This window comes from Rousettus aegyptiacus, unplaced genomic scaffold, assembly GCF_014176215.1.
Source record: "Rousettus aegyptiacus isolate mRouAeg1 unplaced genomic scaffold, mRouAeg1.p scaffold_m13_p_7, whole genome shotgun sequence".
In the NCBI taxonomy this organism is placed as follows: Eukaryota; Metazoa; Chordata; class Mammalia; order Chiroptera; family Pteropodidae; genus Rousettus; species Rousettus aegyptiacus.
This window is the reverse complement of record NW_023416310.1, coordinates 87,164,833-87,186,482: the sequence shown is the minus strand read 5'-3', so window position 1 is coordinate 87,186,482 and position 21,650 is coordinate 87,164,833. Positions and strand designations below refer to the sequence as shown.

Here is a 21,650-nt window from a genome sequence, read left to right as displayed (position 1 = left end):
TGATGGGCAGAGATATACCTTCTGTTAAGTGGGGAGTGATGTTTGGGAATTTCACAAGTAGTCAGTTCATTGACAAATATCCTGCTGTTAAGGTGACTTGCTTCCTGACACTGCCTCCTATGTTTAGAGAATCACAAGTGAATACCTGGGTGACACGGCCCCCAAACATGCTTGACATCTTCCCTGGGGTGATACATTGAGTCCTCTGGAAGAATGTGGTGTATATAGACTTTAAAAAATAAAAGCAGCAAACGGCAAGCAAACTTTCTCAAGTCAGGATCATTTACCAGACATCTGTGAGCACCTGCTTTATGCCAGGTGCTGTGAGACAGGGGAAAATGAATCACTCTTAGCTCTGCCCTCAAGAAGTTTGTTGCCCGGCAGATGGACACAAGTCCCAATCCAGAACTTGCATGGAATGCAAAAAGGGCTGTGGTCGGAGCATGTACTACACTCAGTGGGGATCAGAGGAGAGCATTGTTCACGGGAGCACTTTGAGCTGAGCCTGTATGGAAGAATAATATCTCCCAGGACAGAGAAGCAAGAAATGATGCTCTGCACTGAGGAATTTGGTATAGTAAAGGAGCAAAGGTAAGAAAAGTATCTGCAGAGAGAGGATCAAGTGGTATCTGCAGAGAGAGGATCAGGTGCAGGGTTGCAGAGGGGATAGGTGTAGTATTGAGGTGGGAGGTGGGCTCTGGACATGGCTGAGAGGCCTGAAATGTCACCAGTAGATCTGTGCTGTAGCAACAACATGGATAGGATGAGAAGTGAGGGATTAGAGGCCAGAGGACCGGTGTACCCAGGTTAATTCCTGATATGGAAGTTGCTGTGAATAGCTGAAGATCCCACAGTTCCTGCTCCTGCACTAACCAGTGTAGAAGCAGCGAGGAAAGAAGCCCAGAGGAGAAGACTACAGGACCCTATGAAGCAGAGGTTTCTAAATAGTGAAGGTCGGGCTGGGTTGGGTCGGGGTAGGGTGGCAGTAGTTAGAGGGGGTGGTAAGGAAAGCTCTGACATATGTTCAGCCTTCTCTTCCTGTGCACTGAGCAAGAAAATCTCCCCCTGGAGAATACCTTTGCCCTTTAACAAGTATGAAACTGGCAGGTTGACACTATTGCTGAAGTGGAGGATTTTTTTTCTTCTTCTTTTTTAATAACGCCTTCAACGATAGGCATGGAAACCGACATCCTAAATGAAACACATGTTGCTCTCCACCACCTGACAACCTGACATAATTTAAGAGCAGCTACCAAGAGCCCACAGTTGGGATTCCCATGAATCTTCTCCCTTGGAGGGGCGCCAACTGGGTGAAAAAGTGAAGCAGGCCAAGTCCGAGGGGCCAGGGCTTCTCTTCTCATTTGTAGCCGATTCATGGGGAGCCGCGTTCGGAAAGCAGGGACGGCTGTAATTAACTTGATGGTGCCGGTTTCTGGAGTGTTTTTATTTGTCATCTGATTATTAAACAGATTTATGACCCTGCCCACCCGCCGAAAAGGGACCAAGGCATTTAGTTAAAATTAAAAGTGCAGATAAGGCTGCCTGTTTAGATAATAGCATATTTTTTTAATAGATTACTCATCTTCTGCGAAATAAGGGAGAGGAGTTAATTTGTGTGATGAAGTGCTTTCTATTTCTGGGAGCTGGCTGCTAGATGTGATTGCCTGAGGAAGGAGCGTAATTCATTCTTAAAATCACCAAAGGCATGTTCAGGCCAAATACCTGCGCCCGAGCAGAGGGGTAATTTGTAATGTGTTGCCAAAGAACAGAGGGACTTGTGGTTTCAGAGCAAATGTTTGGGGAAGGTGTACTATTCATCTTTAGACTGGAGGTCAATTTCCCATTCTTTCTCAGATAAGTGCCAGAGAAATAAACTTAACATGTTAATCTAAACTCTCAGACTAGGAGGCCACTCATTGTAAGGGGTAGTAAAAAAAAAAGACAGACTTGGGCTTGAATTCTGGAGAGACCACCACTATCTCTGTAACCATAGACAGTGATGGATGCTTCTCAGGTCTCAGTGTCTGCCTCTGTAAATTGGGGTTAACCCCTACAGGATGGTGGCAACAGTTCTATGCAAGGTGGAGTCAGCCAGGTGCCTGGGGCAGTGCCTGGAGCCCAGTGGGTCCGAGCCTGAGTCGGCTGCTTCCCTGACTCCTGGCTTCTGCTCCAGGGACTCACCCTGTTTCCCGCTGCATGGAGAGCACCCCGAAAGAACTGATGGGTGCAAAAGTATCAGAGAGGACGTTATACTCTACTGAACATTTGCTGGAAGAGGCTAAGGAGGAGTTTTATGTCGCATACTCCATATCAACCCACTGACAGCTCTCAGTAGATGTTCCTATTCTCCCCTGGCCTCTGGGCTACACACACAACGCCCAGCCTTACTGGTTCCCCTCTCCTCCTCCCTGAGTTTCCCTCCAGAAATGTGTTTCGTTTCTGGAACCTGCCCATGACCGTTTCGCCTAACATCCTCCGCCCCTGGCACCTCTCCCATTGCCAGTTACCACTCTAGACAGCTTAGGGACTCGTACAGGGTCATCTCCAAGGTGAATTCCCTTCCCTCCCCAGCTGTACCATCGCACTGACTTCCCCAGGAATACAGGTGTCTCAAGGAAGGGTTGTACTTACTGAGGGCGGAACTCCACCAGAAGTTGTTCCCCGTTCCAGGAAATTACATCAACAGCAGTGCTGCTCATGGTACCTGAGTTGCCAACCCACCTACCTGTCCTGGTCTGTAAGGTGAACTAATATGTTTTCTAGTATATGACACTTGTAGGTACAAGGATTTGGCTGCTTCTTCTCTGTCTTCATGTAGTCATCCCCAGCGTGTACATATCAAAACACGTTATTCTTTTCTTTGTATCACAATTGGGGCATTATATAGAATTTTTTTCAAATCGAGTGCTAAGCAGATGATATTAAGGATTTCATTTGAATATTAAAATATTAAAGAAGATTATACAAAATAGTCGTTACATAAAGGGACATTGAGTAGGATAGGGTTGAGGCCCCCGAATCAGAAGGTGAGTCAGCCTTGGCTTTTGAGAAAGGGTTTAGGCCCAGTTCCCTCAGATCTGCCGTGTCCGTGATGTTTTCCAGCTGCCGAGACAGTGGGCTCATAGATGCAAAAGCTTCGATACACACGTTTTCCTAGCAGCTCTTGCAATGAGAAGAAAGACACCTGAAATGTGCTCTCTGGAGTCTCTGGAAGAAGGACGTTGACAATTTGGGAGGAATCATTTCCTCTCACACAGCATTCCAGAGATCTCAGATCAACATACAGGAATTCTAGTGATGACCCAGAGAGGTAAGCAGTGCAGCGAGAGTCTCGTTTTTAGAACTAGGCCTGGGTCCATTTTTGTGCATTCTCAGAAGCTCAGTAATAATAACAATAAAAGCAGTGGGCGCCGTGCAAGAAGAACTAGCTTCGGGATCGGAGGCGTGGCAGAGGATCTCGGGGTCAAGGGGAGCATCTTATGACACTGTAGGTTCCAGACTGCGCCCTATGCCAGGGTTTTCCAATTGCAGTAGGCCCATTGGAGGGTCTCGAAATCAGCTTCTGGGGTCATGACCAGCTTTAAAAAAAAAAAAATGAATCCTAAGAGGATAGAATAGAAAAAAATATATCCGAGTGCATCACACCTTGTATTTTAGGTATGTATGTGTGCACTAAGTCATGATGTAAAATATATGTCTTTTTATAGTTTATAGTTAAAAGATTTGAAAGCCACTATCCCCCCCCCCGCCCCAATTTATGGAATCCGAATCTATGAGACTTCCCCAGCATGAATGTGAAAACCAGTTCCCCAGGGGAGTCTTAGGAGCCCTTACTGTGAGCCTATCAGGAGGTGCCCTAGTTTGTCAGATTTGTCTCATTCAAAGGTGAGAGCAGGTCAGGCAAGGAGGTGAAGAGGAGGCCAGGCCAGATGGGGACCACTATGAGTCTGAGGAAGAGGGTGGGAGGGCACCCTAGCCAGCACCCATCCCCATCACAGATTCTCTGGGGTCAGGAAAAAAGTTCTCTCCTTGGAGAACTTTAGTTTTTCTCTTATTCTAGCAGGAAATGTGGGTTTCTAATCTCTAGTCATTTAGAGATTCTAATATGATCACGATGGCCTAGGTTTATTTCTCTGAACTCACCTTCTGTATTAAGTCAGATCAGTGTTTCTCAAATGTTAGCACAAATCAGAACCACTTGAGGAGCTTGTTAAAATCCAGGTCAGCAGGCCCTACCCATCTGATTCAGTAGGTCTGGGGCGAGGCCTAAGATTTGGCATTTCTAACTAGTTCCCAGATGATGCTGATGCCACCAGTCTGGGGACCACACTCTGACAAGCACGTTAGATCAATAGAAAGGTCTGTGCCCAGCATAGTTCATGACACACAGCAGGAGTGCAGCAAATGCTTTCTTGATTAAACTCAACTGAATTCTCCCCCGCAGAAATGCCTTCACTAAGGTACAGTTGATTCGCTACTTTCAGCAGTACGAGAAATGGCTGGTTGACATTGAATTGTTGCTTTAAATCTGTGAATCGTGAGGTAACGTGAATTATATCTCAATGATGCTATTATCAAGAAGAGGAAGGTGGGGAGCAGGAAAGGGAAGGGCAAAAAGAAATAGCTTGTTTTTCAAAACCACACATCAAAAGTATCTGTCATGCTTTAGATTGTCATATAGAGAGGACCGATGTCAAAGGAGAATGAAGAAAGTCTTCTAGCGGAACTCTGAGGCCCCTTTCAGCTCTGTCACTCTCAGAAATTCCTTCCTAGGACTCAGGGCCAGAAAACGTCTCTCCTGAAGGGCTGATCTGTTTCCCAAACAGTAAACGATACTTAAATGCCTGTGTGTTTTACCCACCAAGACCCATCCTCATGCAATCATAACTTTCCTTCCTGACCTTTCTTTCTGATTTTCCTGCTATTTATATTTACCTATCTGTAAGTTCTTCAAGCAGATGAAAGCCCTGGACATCCCAGGGGGTAGGGGATAAGGTTGCGATTGTGGGATTGGAAACTGGTACCCACCAGGGAAAATGGAGAGATCAGGGGCATCAATGGGTGGTATAGTTTTGTGGTCAATAATACCAGCTTTGGGTTCAAAAACACCTGTTGCGACTCCTGGCTGTCTATCATCTACTAGCTATCTAAACAAATAGGCATAGAACATTTCTGAGCCTCAGTTTCCCCTTGTCTAAAATAGTGCCCACCTAATAGAGTTGCCATGGTAATGAAATGAGGCAATGTGGATAAATAACAGCATTTAACACAGGGCATAGGCGCACAGTAAGCACTCAACAGAAATCCTGACAATGATAATGATAATAAAGGTGAGGGTCCACCTCATCTTAACAATTTTCTTTTGGCTGGAAACACCTGAATGCCAAAGCAAGACAGAGTGACACTTGACTGCTGTATGCCCTCCCTCCTGCAAATGGATTGGCAGTGCCAGAGAATACACCATGTAAGACTTGCAAGTAGATAAGTCAGTCAAGACCCAGAGCACCCACCACTCCCAGAAACCAGAGGGCAGCTGGAGAGAGGACAGGCACCAACCATGCACAGCCTTCTTGTCCCTGGTAAGGATTCAGGACCTTCTTCCAAGAGCCGTGGGAAGTCGTTGAAGGGCGTTAAGCAAGAAGAGTGAGTGGGAGGGTGACAAGATGCAACTTACTTCTCTTTTAAGAGACCCTGTGAACTGCTAAGTGGAAACAGGGACAACAGTCATGGCCACCGCAGTTGGCCATAGACTACAGTAGTCCAGACAAGGGGCAGCAGTGGCCTGGACCGGGGCCATCCTCTTGCTGTATCACTGCCCGTGTGTGAGAACCTCCCCCTTCTGTCTCAGTGCCCTAGAGCTGCTGTAAGAAGTCACTACAAACTGGGCGGCTTAAAATGGCAAAAGTTGATCCTCTCACAATTCTAGAAGCCAAAAGTTTGAAGTCAAGGTCTTGGGTGGGCCCTGCTCTCTCTGAAGGCTCTAGAAGAGACTTTCTGTTTCTTCCTAGCTCTCGTTGTTACCTGCAATCCTTGGTGTTTTTTGGCTTGTAAACATATCACTCCAATCTCTGCCTCCGTCATCACATGACATTATCCTTGTGTGTCCAGATTTTCCTCTTCTTTAAGGAAACCGGTCATCAGATTAGGGCCCGCCCTAATCCAGTACAACTTCATCTTAACTTGATTATAGCTACAAAAACCCTGTTTCCAAATAAGGTCGAATTCACAGGTCTCAGCGATTAAGACTTCAACTCACAACAACTCCTCGGAGTGTAATAACCTGTGCCACGACCCACCGGGTAGAATCATCCTCAGAGTCCTACGTGCTCTCAAACCAGACAGGAGATAGAGATTTATTCCATCCCAAAGCAGGCCCTGGGGAAGCCTGCACGCGTGCACGTGCATGTGTGTGTGTGTGTGTGTGTGTGTGTGTGTGTGTGTGCACGCGCGTGCGTGCAGGTGGGATGTACGAGGCGGACCCGGAAAGCACGGGGTTCCGGTCCTCACGCAGACCTTACCAGCTGAGAGACTTGGGGCGAGACCTTCCCTTTCCTGGCCTCAGTGTTTTCTCTGGTAACACCGGAGTTGATTTTGCCTGCCCCACCCTCCTCGTTGTGAGATAATCAGCAGGTATTTCCCCGAGAAGATACTGTGTGCCCAACAGAGAGAGAACTCACTGGGAGTGTTCTTGCGAAAGAGACAAGAGCTAGTTCACCGGAATTGTAATCTTTTTCGGCGTTAATCCTCTGGCTTTTCTCCCCTAGCAGCGCGGTGGTTATAAACAGACTCCATTAGCTCCGCTGTCATCCAGTGGGCAGGGGCAGGGGCGAAATAAGAGTAACCAGCAGCTCACAGTTTTCTAAGCTAAAGGACAGGTAGAATGGGGGTGGGGAGAGGATCATTCTGTCCTACTTTTTTAATACGTTTGAAATGGTTCTTGATCATTAGGAAATTTTACCAAAGGAAACTACAGACTCTGGAGCCAGACTACCTGGGTTTAAATCCAGCAGCTGCCACTTACCGTGTGGACCTGGGGAAAGCTACCGAACCTCTCTGTGCCCCGGTTTTCTCATCAGTAAGATGGGGACACTAATCATGACCTGCCTCGTGGAGTGTCTGTGAAGATTAGAAGAGTAAATGTGTGTGAAGTCCTTGGATTAGTGCCAAGTGTGGATGAGTACTCAACACTCGGTAATTTGTAGAAACCAGGCACCAAAGAACAGCGTGTTGCTGAACTGAAGTCATCACCATCAGCTTCGTGGAGTCACAGAGTCAGCCACGCAGATCCTCTTAAGTCACACCTGCTACTCGGAATGTGTCTTCGTTTGGGTTTTGTGAAGCAGATCCTGAGACGGGATTTCAGTGCAAGTAGTTATTTTGGGGGGAGATTTTGGGAAACACCAACAAGAGACTAGGGAAGTAAGCACGAGGAGAGGCAGCCAGTAAGGGCACCCACGACAGGTCCTGCAGCGGGAGCTCCACGCGATCCCACGGGGAGCGCCCTGGGTTAGCACACCTGAGGGGCAAGGGAGCTGTCCTTGGTTAAAGCCCACCACATGGGCGCAGCGAGCCGCAGGCAGAGACAGGTGCTGGCAGGTGGCAATCAGGCAGGCAGAGAACAAGTGCTGAGGAGATGTGGGTGGGGCACCCAGGACTCACCTGTGAGCCCTCTGATACGTGCTCTTCTAACACCTACTTAAAGCCTCGCAATGATGGGAGCTCACCTTCAGAAGCAGCTACCCCCTCGTTGGACAGCTCTGGCTCACCACTAAATAATGGTAATAAGGGCAAAAGAAATCCTGTATTGTTTTTATGATCGGAGCAGCCCCTGGAATAGGAACGATGCGTGTGTGGCTTCCGGGCGGCTGCCTTCCTGCTGCTCAGGGCAGACATTTCTTCTCGGCCCGGACACTTTCGTGCTGAGCCAAGATACAGCCCCGGAATCTTTCTTAACACAGCTTTAGGTATCTGTTACAAACCCACGAGCATGGGCGCTTCAGCGAAGCCTGTTTCCCACCCCTGCCCCAGCGCTCGTGAAGCTGGGGGAAATCCCAGGGTGGACGGCACTGTCAGACTCTGGGCCAGACACTGGACTTGTCTGGCCCTCTGCCTTTCCCTTGGGCAGGATAAAGGGAGCGCGGCGAGGAGGAGATGGGCTTGGCGCAGTAAGAAGAGCCTGCTCATTTCGTCGGGCAAGGTAGAGTTTTAGACCTTGGCTTCCTCATTTGTAAACTGTGTTCCCTGGGCGGCCGCATCACCCACTCTAAGCTTCGCGGCATCTTGTTCTATAAAATGGGACCATAATGCCCCATTCATAGTGTTGTTGTATGTGTCAGAAATTATGTACATGAAGCAAGGAGCTCCGTGTGTGAGTAAGGCCTCAGTAATTGTTCCTGATAATTGTCATCATAACCGTCATCATCTTCATCTAAAGACCTTTTCAGCTCTGAAATTCTATGACTGTGGAATGTTTTCATCCAAGTGGCAAAATAAGGCAACAGTCCTGATTTTGTGCAAATGTACTTTCTAACAAGGACAGGAGGAGCATAATTGCCCCTAAATAATGCCTCCGACTTTACCGCAAGCTGTCAAAAGGCCTTAATTGGTTGAACTGTAATGATGCAGCCATCTGCGTTCAGGGTGATTTAGCGAAAGGGCTCTGCCTGAGCGGGGCCCTCAATGATTAGAGCTGGACAGGATGATATTTTTCCTTCCGAAGGGATTAGTGGTGTGTGGTCTAGGAGATTATCTCATCCTCGAGTTAATGACCTACCGGTTGAACCCAGCCAAGAAGAAGCGCTGGTCACAATGACTATGGATTTTTCTCTTTTAAAGATAGTATTCCCACCCGAACAGCGGCCTATCTGGAGCGTGACCATGCCCCTTGCTATCTTGTCTCAATGCCCAAGAAAGTCTCTTCTGGAGAGATTTAGTCCCTCAATTAGGGCAAATTGATTTCTGCTTTCTACAGAGTCACTGTTCCAAAGATAAGTGGAAAAGGGCGGGAGAAGCCATATTAATCTTTGCAAGCAAGCAAGAAGGCGACCTGAGGGATTTTTCAGCTTTCCAACCTTGGGTTATATACGTATAGATCAACTCTTCTCTTTGTATCTTTTAACTGCTCAGACCTATGAGACGCTAGGCAACAACACACTTCCTTTCGCACAAGTTTCCGGAGACTTAAATCAGGTGACCAGAGCAGTGTTTCCCTAAGTACACCAGGATGAATGTGATTTGAAATGATACCTAAGACCTCACGTGGTTCAGAGACGTTGCATTAAGTTACATGGACTCGTGTGGAGAGAACTATTTTCTCTCTTCGACTCTTTTGTTTCTTCTGATTACTCCAGATGGAGAGTCTCGGTTGGTTGCCATATCTCCCTCCGTAAGATCTTAGTTGTGGGAGACAGGAGGAGCTGGCTAAAATCTAGTAAAGCTGTTTTGTTTTCATTTGTTTGGATTTTTTTTTTATCAGCTTTTTATCACAAATGGTACCGATTTCCCATTTATGGTAAGCGTTTAACATTTCCTTTAAAATTTAATTAAATAAGATATTTTAATTTAAAAAAGTGAGTTGATTTAAAAGAAATTTAAAAATCTAAGTAAATTATAGTAGGCTAGGTAGATGAGGCAAAAGCCGTGCCAGTAGTAGGTGATCATCAGGGTTGGGAAGACATGACTAGAAGGGGAAAGCATCATGTTTCCACAGAGAGCCCAGCAATTTACTGGCTATATGACCTTGGGCAAGTTTCTTAGCTTCTCTGAGCATCAGTTTTCTCAGCCATCAATTGCAGAGAAAAAATGCAGAGTATGATTTTATGAACCCAAGGAGATAAAATATGTGAATCTGCTTTGCAAATAATAATCTGCCTTACTAGTGAAAGTGATTCATTTCTGTACAGAGTTAGAAAAAGGTTCAGTACGTTCTGGACCAAACAGCCAGGGGACCCTGGCTTGAAACACAGCTCTACTGTTAACCTCAGGACATAGGTGGGCCCTTCCCTTCTCTGGACCTCAGCTTTCTGTCTATAAAATGAAGAGGCTGAGCTACCCCAGTAGTTCTCGGCCTGGTTGTGCATCACAGCCCCTTGTGGGTCAAGTGAAACTAAAGATGCTGGGTGCTGCCCTCAGTCTATCAAATCACAGTCACCCAAGCAGCCATTTTTATAGCCAGCTCACCAAGCGACTTGAACACACACCCTGATTAAAGAGAGCCCCCCTCATCTAACCCCTGATGGAGGAATTCAGAGCAGGATTCGGGCTTGGGTTAGAGAAGGTGATCACCCCAGGGGCTGGCAAGGGCAAGGAGCCCGGCAGCTCCAGTCCTGTGCTACCTGGGCTTCTGCAAGGCCTGGGCCCAGGGCTGTTGAAGACCTTCTGGTCCAAACCCTGATTCAGGGACAGCACTGAGGCCCTGAGGAAATAAGCAGTGGGCCCACTGCGTCAGAAACGGGAGCACAGCCTGGCTCTCCTGATGGCCGGTGAGCGACACTCCTCTGCACTCCAGCTTCCACAGCCGAGAGAGAGAATGAACGCGTGTTTCACCCAGTATTCTTTTAATTGAGGGAAAAATTACAAACATTGAAAAACTGCACAGGTACCTTAAGTATACAAAATTGCCTCACCGTAGAAAGTTCTCTTGTTGTCGGTCCCCACACCCTAAGGGCAAATACTGTTCTTCTGTCATTGTAGATTATTTTGGCTGTTGATGAACTTCGAATGAATGATACACTAAGTTCCTTTTTGTGTCTGGCTTCTTTCATTCAACATGATTTTGAAATTCATCCATGTGGTTGGATGTACCAGAGATTTATTCCTTTTATTGATGAATGGGAATCTATCATGTGACTCTGCCATGATTTGTTTATCCGCTCACCTGTTGATGGACATTTAGGTTGTTTCCATTTGGGGGTTATTATGAATGAAATTACAATGAAACATTCTCATTCTTTTTGTGGATGTGTGCTTTTATTTCTCTTGGGTAAATACCTAGGTGTGAGATTGCCAGCCGTAGAATAGTTGGATGTCTGCTTTATGAGAAGCGATCATACAGCTTTCCGAAGAGGTTGTACCACTGTACGTTCCTCCCAGCAATGAGAGTTCCGGTTGCTCACCTCTTCCCCAATGCTTGGTGTGGTTCCTGTTTTTAGTTTTGTCATTCTGGGAGACGTGTAGTGAACGGCATCTCATACTTTCAGTTTGCGTTACCCCGATGAGAAATGATGTCGAACACCTTGTCATGTGCTCACTCGCCATGTGTGTATCAATTCTTTTGTGAAATGCCTTTGCCAGTTTTTTGCCCGTTTTTCAAATGGTTATTTTTTTTTGTTACTGACTTTGTAGTAATTCTTTACCTAGCCTGGATGCAGTTCCTTTTGTCAGATACATGTATCATGAAGATTTTCTCCCAGACTGTTCCCTGCCTTGTCATTTTCTTACTGGTGTCTTTTGATGAGCAAATTTTTGAAGAGTTAAGTTCTCAATATTAATCAAATCCAGTGTATCCATTTTTTCTTTTATGAATTATTAATTTTCACGTCCTAAGAAATTTTTTCCACCCAAAGTTCACAAAAATATTCTCATATTTTCTTCAAGAAAATTTATATTTTTAGCTTTATGCTTAAGTCTATGATCCATCTAAAATTATTTTTTGTGTATGGGATGAGCTGGAGGGGTTGAGGTTGATCTCTTTTCATACCTTTATCCAGTTCTAGGAGAAGTTGTAGGATAATCTTTTATTTCCTCATTGAGTTGCCTTGGTACCTTTGTCAAAAACCATTCACCAGTATAGATGTGGGCGTGGACTTCTGGTCTCTCTACTATGTCCTGTTGGCCCCTTTGTTGATTCTTTGCCAGTAGCACACATTTTGACCGCTGTAGCTTCGTGATAAGTTTTGAAATCAGTGAGTCCTCCAGCTTTGTTCTTCTTTTTCAAGACTATTTTGACTACTCTATGGAAATCTAGAACCAAGTTATCAATAAAAAAAAAGTCTGGTATGACCTTATTGGAATTGACTCTTAATATGGAGTCAATCTATAAATATTATCTATCGCTTCATTTATTTGGGTATGTGTGTGTACATATATATATACACATATAGTATAAATGCTATTTTTATTGTACTTTCTAATGTGTTTTGCCAGTATATAGAAATACAATTGATTTCTTTAAAGAATTTAATGTCCATTATTGAGATATAATTTACATACCATAAAAATTACATTTTAAGTGTAGTTCAATGTATTTTTAAGTATATTTATATAGTTGTGAAACTCACCGTAATTCAGTTTTAGAATATTTTCATCACTCCAAAAAGATCCCTTGTGCCTGTTTGCAATCAATCTCCGTTCCCGTCTCAGCTCCAGGCAACCACTGGTTTCCTGTCTCTATAGTTTTACATTTCTAGAAATCCCACATAAAGATTATATAATACTTAGTCTTAGTTGTCTGACTTCTTTAACCTAGCATAATATTTTTAAGGCTTGTCCATATTATTGCAATAGCTTGTTTCTTTTATATCTCTAACTAGTATTCTGTTGTATGGTTATTCTACATTTTGCTTATCCATTCATTATTTGAAAGACATTTGTATGATTTTCAGTTTTGGGCTACTAAGAATATTGCTGCTATGAGCATGAGTACACAAGTTTTTGTGTGGACATATGTTTTAATTTCTCTTGGGTATACACCTAGGAATGGAACTGCCGGGTTATAACCGTTTAACTGTTTGAAGAACTGCCAGACTGTTTCCCAAAGTGGCTGCACCATTTTACATTCCCACCAACGGTGTATGAAGATTCTTATTTCTTCACATCCTTGTCAACACAGTATTATCTTACTTTTTGATTATAGTAATCCTGGTGGATGCAGACTAGTTCAGTATCTCATTATGATTTAGATTTTCATTTCCCCGATGACTAATGATGGTACGCATCTTTTTATGGGCTTATTGGCCACTTGAATATCTTCTTTGGAGAAGTACCTATTTATATTCTTCGCCCATTTTTTAAAATTGAGGTAAAATTCACATAAAGTTAATCACGTTCAAGTATACAATTAGTTGGCATTTAATAAATTTGCAATGTTGTGCAACCATCATCTCTATCTAGTTTCAAAATATTTTTATTACCCCAAAGTGAAACCCTATACCCACTAAGTGGTCACCCCCCATTCCCCTGACCCTAGCCCCTGGCAACCACTAATCTGCTTTCTGTCTCTATGCATTACCTATTTTGGAATTTCATACAAATGGAATCATACAATATGTGACCTTTTGTGTTTGGCTTCTTTAGTATGTTTTCAAGCTTCACCCACGGCGTGGCATATCTCAGTTCTTCATTCCTTTTTATGGCTGAGTAATATAGTCCATTGTGTGGATGTATTCTGTATTTGTTTATATCTTCATGGATGTTGGAAACTCGGATTATTGCCGCCATATGGCTATTGTGAGGAGTGTTGCTATAAGCATTGTTGTGTAAGTAATCAAAAGATTATTTCAGCTATTCTGAATCCCTTCATTTCTTGCATTTCCATATATTTTAGCTTCAGCTGTCAATTGTCAACTTTTTAAAAAAAAGTCAGCTGTGATTTTAATTACGTTGAATCTGTAGATCAATATGGGAAGTGTTACCATTTTAACAATATTGAGTCATCTAATCCAAAAACATGGACTGTCAGTACATTTATTTTGGTCTTTAATTCCTTTCAACAATGTTTTATCGTTTTCAAAGTATACAGTTTGCCCTTCTTTTGTTAAATTGTAAATGGTGTTTTTACCATTTTTAATTGCATTTGCCAGTTTTTTATTTGCTAGTAAATAGAAACACAGTTGATTCTAAAATGTTAATGTGTATCTTGAAACCATGTCAAGTTTACCTATTAGTTCTAGTCTTTGTAGATTTCTTAGGATTTTCTATGTAAAAAATCATGTCATCTACAATTAAAGACGTTACTTACCTTCTTCCAATCTTTATTCCTTTTACTTCTTTCTCTTAACAATTGCACCAGGTAGGAATTCAAGTACAATATTCAGTAGAAATGAAGTGAAAGTATACAGCCTTTCTCCTGATTGTAAGAGAAAAGCATTCAATATTTCATTGTTAAGTATAATGTAAACTATAGTGGGTTGTTTTTTGAAACCATACTAGAGTTTTCATAAAGGGCCCAAACCCGATTAAAATTAAGGGACACCAGGATTTAGTAGAAAGAGTCCATCTTTGAAATTTATTCAGAACAGCTTTTCTAGGCATGCAGCAGAAATGCAACTGACATTAGAATGAGCAAAAGGAGGAATTTGTTGCCCTGTGTCATAAGAACATCTAGAACTCTATCTGCATCGAGCACAGGGGGATCTGAGGAATCAAGATATCATCTGGATAACGTCTCTCGCCATCTCTTGGCTGTCTTTCTACACATTGGTTTCAGTCTCAGCAGATCCTCCCACGACTTCTCATCACCTCATTTTGCAAAAGATGTCACCAGCAGTGACAGACTTATTGGCCAACCAGACTCTAGCAAAAAGAAAGGACCTTGTTTTTCCAAAAGTTCTGAAAAAAATTCTCAGGATTCATTATTTGAACAAACCAGATTGCATGGCTTTCCCCTGAACCAATTACTGTGGCCAAGGGAACGGAATACCCTGATTGGTCAGGCCCAAGCCACATGCTCCTCCCCTTTGGAACCAGGGGACAGAGCCAACCCCACTCAAGTCTGATAGACTGAGAAGAGGAGGGGTATAGTTTCCCAAAGAAAACAGAGTACTGTTACCAGAAAATGAGAGAATGGGTCCCAGCTAGGTATAAACCACAGCTGCCCGCAGAAGATCTCTCTGTGTTCCAGGTCTGGCACTATCACTGGGCCTCTTCGAGCAGTTTCTCCACCTGCAGCATGCAGGTGATGATCCCTATCCGAAAGGTCCAATGAGGCCGTGTACTGGAAAGCTGTGATTAAACTGTAAAGTGCTTGCTGTGCACATGGAAAGGGGAGGTCACAAGAATGATTAATAAGCAGCTGTTCTTACTCATCTGTTTATCTGTCCTCTTCTGTCTCCCTCACAGAGCACCTGAAGAAGCCACTGGAAGACTACATGGCCCATTTCCCCAGTGTGAGGATTCTCCGAACCAAAAAACGGGAAGGGCTGATAAGGACCCGGATGCTGGGGGCCTCAGCAGCCTCTGGGGATGTTATCACATTCTTGGACTCACACTGTGAAGCCAATGTCAACTGGCTCCCTCCCTTGCTTGGTAAGGCACCTTCCCAAGGCTAAGTAGGCAGCCTGGAATGCACCAGGCACCGCTGGCCCCAGCCTCCTACAGGGAGTCATCCACAAGGATTCCCTTGCCTGCCCGAGATGCAGCCAGCACAATGCCATGTGCCTCCAGGGATCCGGAAGTTCAGGGGTGCTCAAAGAGACTCTAAAAGTCTGTTCAGCCCTTTCCCTTCATTTTACGGAGAAGGAAGCTGAGAGTCAGAGAGGGGAAATGACGCACAAAGTCATACAGCACATCAGTGTCTAGTAACATGATTTCTTCCCCCTCATTACTTCAAGTTTTATTGGAAAGGAAGGTAAGGCTGTCTCTTGTAAAGAGCCCAACTGCAGGAGAGTATCATCATATCAACCTAGAACAGTTACCATTCACTGCACTGCTGCTGTGAGCCAGGAAGGTTGTAGCATTATCTCTAATCCTCACAAAACCGTGTGAGGTCAAAAGTATCCCCTTGTTATAATAGAAGAAACTGAAGTTCAGAGATATCGAGTGACTCACTTGTTCCCTTGGGCTATAAGCGTCAAAGTCACCATCGGCCTGGCTTCAGAGTCTATCCCCTTTCATGATTCCACACTGCCTCCTGAAACTCATTTCCTCCTCAGAGAGTCTCTGACCGCTGTCAGGGAAGGGCTATAGACAGAGGGCAGCATGATCCAGTGGTCATCCACCTCCGCCTTGAGGACAAGAGAGAGACATGAGGATTGGATGCAGGCAGCGAGGTAACTCATAGCTGGTTAGAGAAACATCCTGAACTATGAGGAGTTCAGTCTTGAGGGTGGTGAGCTGATGCTGACAGGTGGATGTCGAAGAGGGAATATTCCATCGAGACAGTGAGTCAGGCGAGGGGCAGGGATGGAAGCAGACTAGGGAGGAGCTATCAATCCAGAGAGAAGAGTGAGCCCCTCAGAAATAGATGGGTATGCGCTCCATAACAGAGGACTGAAGTTTAGGGAAAACCTGAACGTGCATCAAAATCACCTGGAAGACTTGTTAAAACATGGAGTGCTGGACCCCGCCCCAGAGTTTCTGAGTCAGGAGGTCCAGGCGGGGCCTGAGAAGCTGCATTTCTAACCAGCTCCCAGGCGACACCGGTGCTGCTGGTCCTGAGGAGCATTGGTTAGACCCCCATTCAGGGGTGAGGACGGAAAGCAAAATCCACACAGATAAGTGAGATAACCCAGCAAATGTGTGTCTAACACAGATCAGAATGGAGCTTTAGTGTCAGATTATGTGCTTCCGCCTCCAAGGTCCAGAGTCCTACTAGGTTAGGGAAAGGATGTAACCAAGATTTTCTAGCAAACTGTTTATTTAATTAAAGCAAAACGTCTCTCTCTGCTTCTCATTACTGAAAAAGAATAAAAAAGACAAAAGCCTTCTTATAAATTGCCTAATTTATAGTCCTGAAGGAACAACCCACTTGTTGGGTCATTCAGTGACTCGTAAAGACAGTGGAGTAGCGGGGCAGGAAGCTGAGCTGGTCGTCTAAATAGCCCTTAACTCCGTTTCTATGGAAATATATGAAGGCGATTTTTATAATCTGAAGACATACATGGAAGAAGAATTGCCCCTTTTTTTTTCGTTTTGCAATAGAAATGTGAACCAGCGGTGTAGACTGAAAAGTCTGCCTTGCTAATATGATCAGCAGACAGAGCACATCATGGCTTTGGTCTCTGAAACCATTAACACCTCTGTGCACAGCTCGTTCTGCCTTCTTTCGAGAGCAGCCATTTCTGAGCCTGACAAGGATTTCCGCAAAGGAAAGCCACTGTTGGTCATCATCTCCTTTTCCTCCATCATCATCAACATCCTCATCATCATGGCTCTCCTAGTCTTTCTAGGCCACATCCCCATTAGAATTTGACAGTTAAATGGTAGAACAGGCAGCCCAGGCATCATTATCCACATGTTGCAAATGAGAAAACCGAGGGGCAAAGAGAATAAGGGAGATGCTCAGCCTTCCAGTTCCTGCTTCTGAGCCTCTTTCAGCAATCCTGGTCACAGAGAGAATGTCAGGAGTGCTGATCACATGCTGATCATCTTCTCCCCATTGTACTACTTGGTCTTCAAAGACCCTATGATATAGGTGCTGTCTTCCTTCATTTTGTTGGCAAGGAAACCAAGGCTCAGGGGCATCAGATAACCTTTTCCGAGATTATACTGCAAGCAGGTGACAAAACCAGGGTTCGAACCCTAAGCATTCTGTCCCCAGGTGAGCACAGCACTGACTGCTGCCTCCCTGATGCAACCCCTTGATGTCATACCTGCCACAATCAGCCAGCATCTAGCAGAGTTCTGTGTCCTTACCACACACCCTCCCTGGAAGTGAAATGCCCTGAATGGCCATGAATAATTAGGAAGGGAGGCCCTTCTCTAGATCTTTCCTTGGAGAAGATTCTTCATCTTCATTAAAAATCTCCAAGGAACCTGTCTACAAGGCTGAAATAACTCCACCCCCCAAGATTTGATTCAGTGGGTCTGGGGCACAGGTGGCCCTGGGGTGTTGGGGTAAAAGTAGTTGAACACACCCTGGGTGCATCTGGCACCGCTGGCCCCAGGTCCATACTTGGGGACACACTGATGAAAGCATTTTTTTGACCATGTGCCACAGTTAAAAATACATTAGGTATCTCAGTCCAGTGCACACACACACACACTCTCACATAGTATGACTGAAACACGTTTCCTGAAACAGTACTCTCCCTTATCACCTGGAATGCACCCTGATATTTGGCATTCCTTTTTGGTTCATTGCACACACACAAAATCAATATGATGACCCACCTATGGATCATGTCTTGCAGTTTAGAAAATGACCAAAAAAATGCTGCTTTCTCTCCTAGAAGAAAAATATGCGGCAGCCTAAATAAAGCCTGGGCCCTAGGCTGCTATTGGCCTACTGTGGCCCTGCCAGGTTTCCCATTCCAAGTCTTGAGCTTGACTCCTGGCCCAAAGCCACCAGGCAGTCCAGCACAGCCCACTTGCCCCTAGTGGCAGATCGCCTGCCCCAACAACTCGCTGGTACCCCCAAGGGAGAACACTGGGGTTTGGAGATGTTAGTTATGTAACTGGCCCAGGGTGTCCCCATCCTGTTGTAGGCACCAGGGCTGGGTGGGAGACGTGGTCATCTTGCCTAAAACCTGCATCCTCTCTTCCTCTCCAGGATTCTCAAACGCAAGTGTTTAGAGAAATCACCCAGGGAACACATTAAAAATGCAAGTAAGCTGCAGAACAGGGCTGTGCAGTTTGCTCCCCCATCCTGCCTCCCTAATGGGCATCTCTTTTCTCCTTCAGACCGCATTGCTCGGAACCGCAAGACCATCGTGTGCCCAATGATTGACGTGATTGACCACGACGACTTTCGGTACGAGACCCAGGCGGGGGACGCCATGCGGGGTGCCTTTGACTGGGAGATGTACTATAAGCGGATCCCGATCCCTCCGGAACTGCAGAAAGCTGACCCCAGCGACCCATTTGAGTAAGTACGAACAACCCAGGTGGACACTGTGGCTGACTCAGTGACCCCTCCCCAATGCACATAACTCAGGATCACCACCTCCCCCAAAAGTCCAGCGCATAGGGGCCAGGGCAGATGTCCCCAACCAGAAGCACAGCCCCTCCCAACTCAGGGACCACCAATCTCGTCACCCTTTCCTTGCCTACCTCTGTGCACATTGCTGAGTAGAGTTGCTCATGCTCTCTCCCTCAAGCCCTCCACCCAGTCGTAATCATCATCATCGCCATCATCCCTACCACTTATGGAACCCTTGCTAAGTGCCAGGCGCTGTGCCGAGCACATTACACCCTGAGCCTCTTTAACCCCCACAACAGTTATTAAAATTATTATTCCTGTTTTCCAGTGGAGACACCAAGGGTCCAAGAGGTTAAGCAGCTTGCCCAGGTCACACCACATGTGTGAAGTGGCAAAGGCTGGGTGTATGTGCAGGTCTGTCTGCCTCGGGAGCCAATTTTCCCATCATTCTGTTACGCCCTCCAAGAAAGGTTAGGGAAATAACAGCTTGGACCACCGTGGAAGTTTTGGGGGTGTGGACTGAACTCATAGCATTCTAGAATGTGAACGCTGGAAGGAACCTACAGGCAATGATCTCAACCCCTTGCACATGAGGAGACTGAGGCCCCAGGGCAGGGAAGGGCCCGCTGGGGCACACAGTGAGTGAGTAGCGGAGCCAGAAACAGCCCAGTACCTCTCTGGTTCTCCAAGCTCTGGAAAGGATCTTTTTTTGCACAGTGGGCCTGCCAGCCCTGTGACTGTCACGTGAGCCACTCTGGCTTTCCAGCTGGAGATGTGGAGAAGGTCTTTGGTTGCAAAGCCAAAGTCTAGGCTCTTCTGCTGGATTAATTTCCTAATTATTGCTGCAGTAAGAAATTAGCACAAACTTACTGGCTTCTTAAAACAACATGAATTTATTCTCTGGAGGTCAGAAGTCTGAAATGAGTCTGAAAATCACAGTGTCAGCAGGGTTGCTTTCTCTGTGGCTGCCTCAGAGGAGAGTCCATTTTCTTGCTTTTCCCAGCTCGTGGATGCTGCTCACAGTCTTTGGCTCACAGCCCCTTCCTTCGTTTTCAAAGCCAGCAAGCAGCATAGCAGCTTCAAGTCTCCTAGTCATTCCCCCGCCCCACTCCTCCCGCTCCCTCCCCCTTCCTCCCTCTCACTCTCTCTCCTCCCCCATCCCTCTCTCTCCCCCTACCCAGCCCTCCCCCATCTCTCTGTCTTCCGCTTCCATCATCACATCTCCTTCTCTGACTCTGGCTCTGCTGTCTTCTTTCACTTATGCCGCAGTCCCCAACCTTTCTGGTACCAGGGACCTGTGGTCCTATGAGAATCTAATGCCTGATGCTCTGAGGCGGAGCTGAGGTGGCGATGCTAACACTGGGGAGCGGTCTGCAACCTGGGAGTTGGGGACTGCTGACTTACAGGACCCTTGTGATGGCATTGGGCCCACCAGGATAATCTCCCCATCTCAAGATCCTTAACTTAATCACATTTGCGAAGTCCCTTTTCTGTGTAAGGTAATATATTCGCAGGTTCTAGAAGTTGGGACATTGGTTTTGGAGGGCCATTATTCTATCTACCGTAACACCTGCCTAACCACAGTTTGGCCTCCAGTGAACCCAAACGTCTCTATGCCCTACCCTCCCCACCTGGGAAAACAGGCTGTCGGCAGCTGAGCCATCTTCATGGGCACAGTGCATACCCAGGGTGTCTGAAGGGAGCCCCCTAATGCTGTGGGCCCCACCAAAGGCTCAGAGGCAGGACGAGATGGGCTTCTTGGAGGAAATGGAAAGCGGCCAGGGTGATCCTGTGCGGTTAAGATCATCTGTTGCAGGAAGCTTGGGATGCATGTTCCCATGCGCTTGCAGCTCCCGAGGCCAGGAGGGGACGTGGAGGCTGATGCTAGAATGCTTTCCGGTGTCAAAGTCTGGACTTTTCCAGTGGAGCTGGACGAGGACACAGCCACTCTGAGAGATTTTCACACAGCAAACACCGGTGGCCCCTCTCAAGTGCCAGCCCTGCGTGAGATGCCTTGGGGGATTCAGGCGGGTCACAACAGGCATCCTTCTCAGGCTTGGCACGATGCCATGCTGACTTCCTGTTCCCCTTGGCACCCCACAGTTTATGATCTCTGTGCCTTCCCTCCTGTCGCTTTCGCCTCCTGGGTGCCTTCCCCTCCCCCTAGTTTCTGCTTGTCCAAACCCACCACAAAAGCCACCCCCTCAGAGCATCCTTCCTTGACTCTTGCCCCAACCGCCCTCCTCACCCCCAAAACCTGGAGGCAGACGCTCCCTCCTTTCAGGCTCCTATAGTGCAGTCTGCACCTCCCAGAGGCCCTTAGCACACCCCACCTGTCTCTGGATCCCTCTGTCCTGAGGTGGCTGCCCACCACACTGGTACCCCCTGAAGTCCCAGTGCAACTCTGATTTGCCTCCGTATTCTCCCAGCTTCTGCTTCCCAGCTGGCACTCAGTGAATAAACTAACAAGAGAATGAGCGTGTGGAGTTCATCTTAGCCCAGTTTAACTGGAAGGTCAGAGACTGCAGCTTCTTCCATAAACTCAGCAGAATAAATGTCTTTGCTGACTGTGAATCCTCTGAAGAGCGTGTCTGAAAACACAGGCTCCATCCCCTGAGGTTGTTTCACAGGTCTGGGGTAGGGCCCAGGAAGCTGTATGTTTTTTCATCTAAAACATGCTACAGCCTGGACAGGCTTGGAAAGACCTGATAAGGACCATTTGACTAGTGAAAGGCCTACCCTATGGGGAAAAAGTACTGTGATTTCATTTCACAAGTATTCTTTGGTGTTAACCATGTAAAGGAACTTTGGGTCCATTTGACTAAAATGTTGCATTTATGAATGAAGTGTAGGC

General features: G+C 46.1%; 1 protein-coding gene across 2 annotated transcripts in view; it reads left to right on the top strand.

The window, feature by feature from the left end:
- Positions 1-21,650, top strand: part of GALNT10 (polypeptide N-acetylgalactosaminyltransferase 10) — a 178,720-nt gene that overhangs the window by 131,568 nt on the left and 25,502 nt on the right. For both annotated transcript variants that reach the window (XM_016166984.2, XM_036224644.1), the window contains 2 exons: positions 15,058-15,243; positions 18,559-18,742. In XM_016166984.2, the coding sequence (XP_016022470.1) occupies positions 15,058-15,243; positions 18,559-18,742 (370 nt within the window). The remainder of the gene's footprint in view (positions 1-15,057; positions 15,244-18,558; positions 18,743-21,650) is intronic.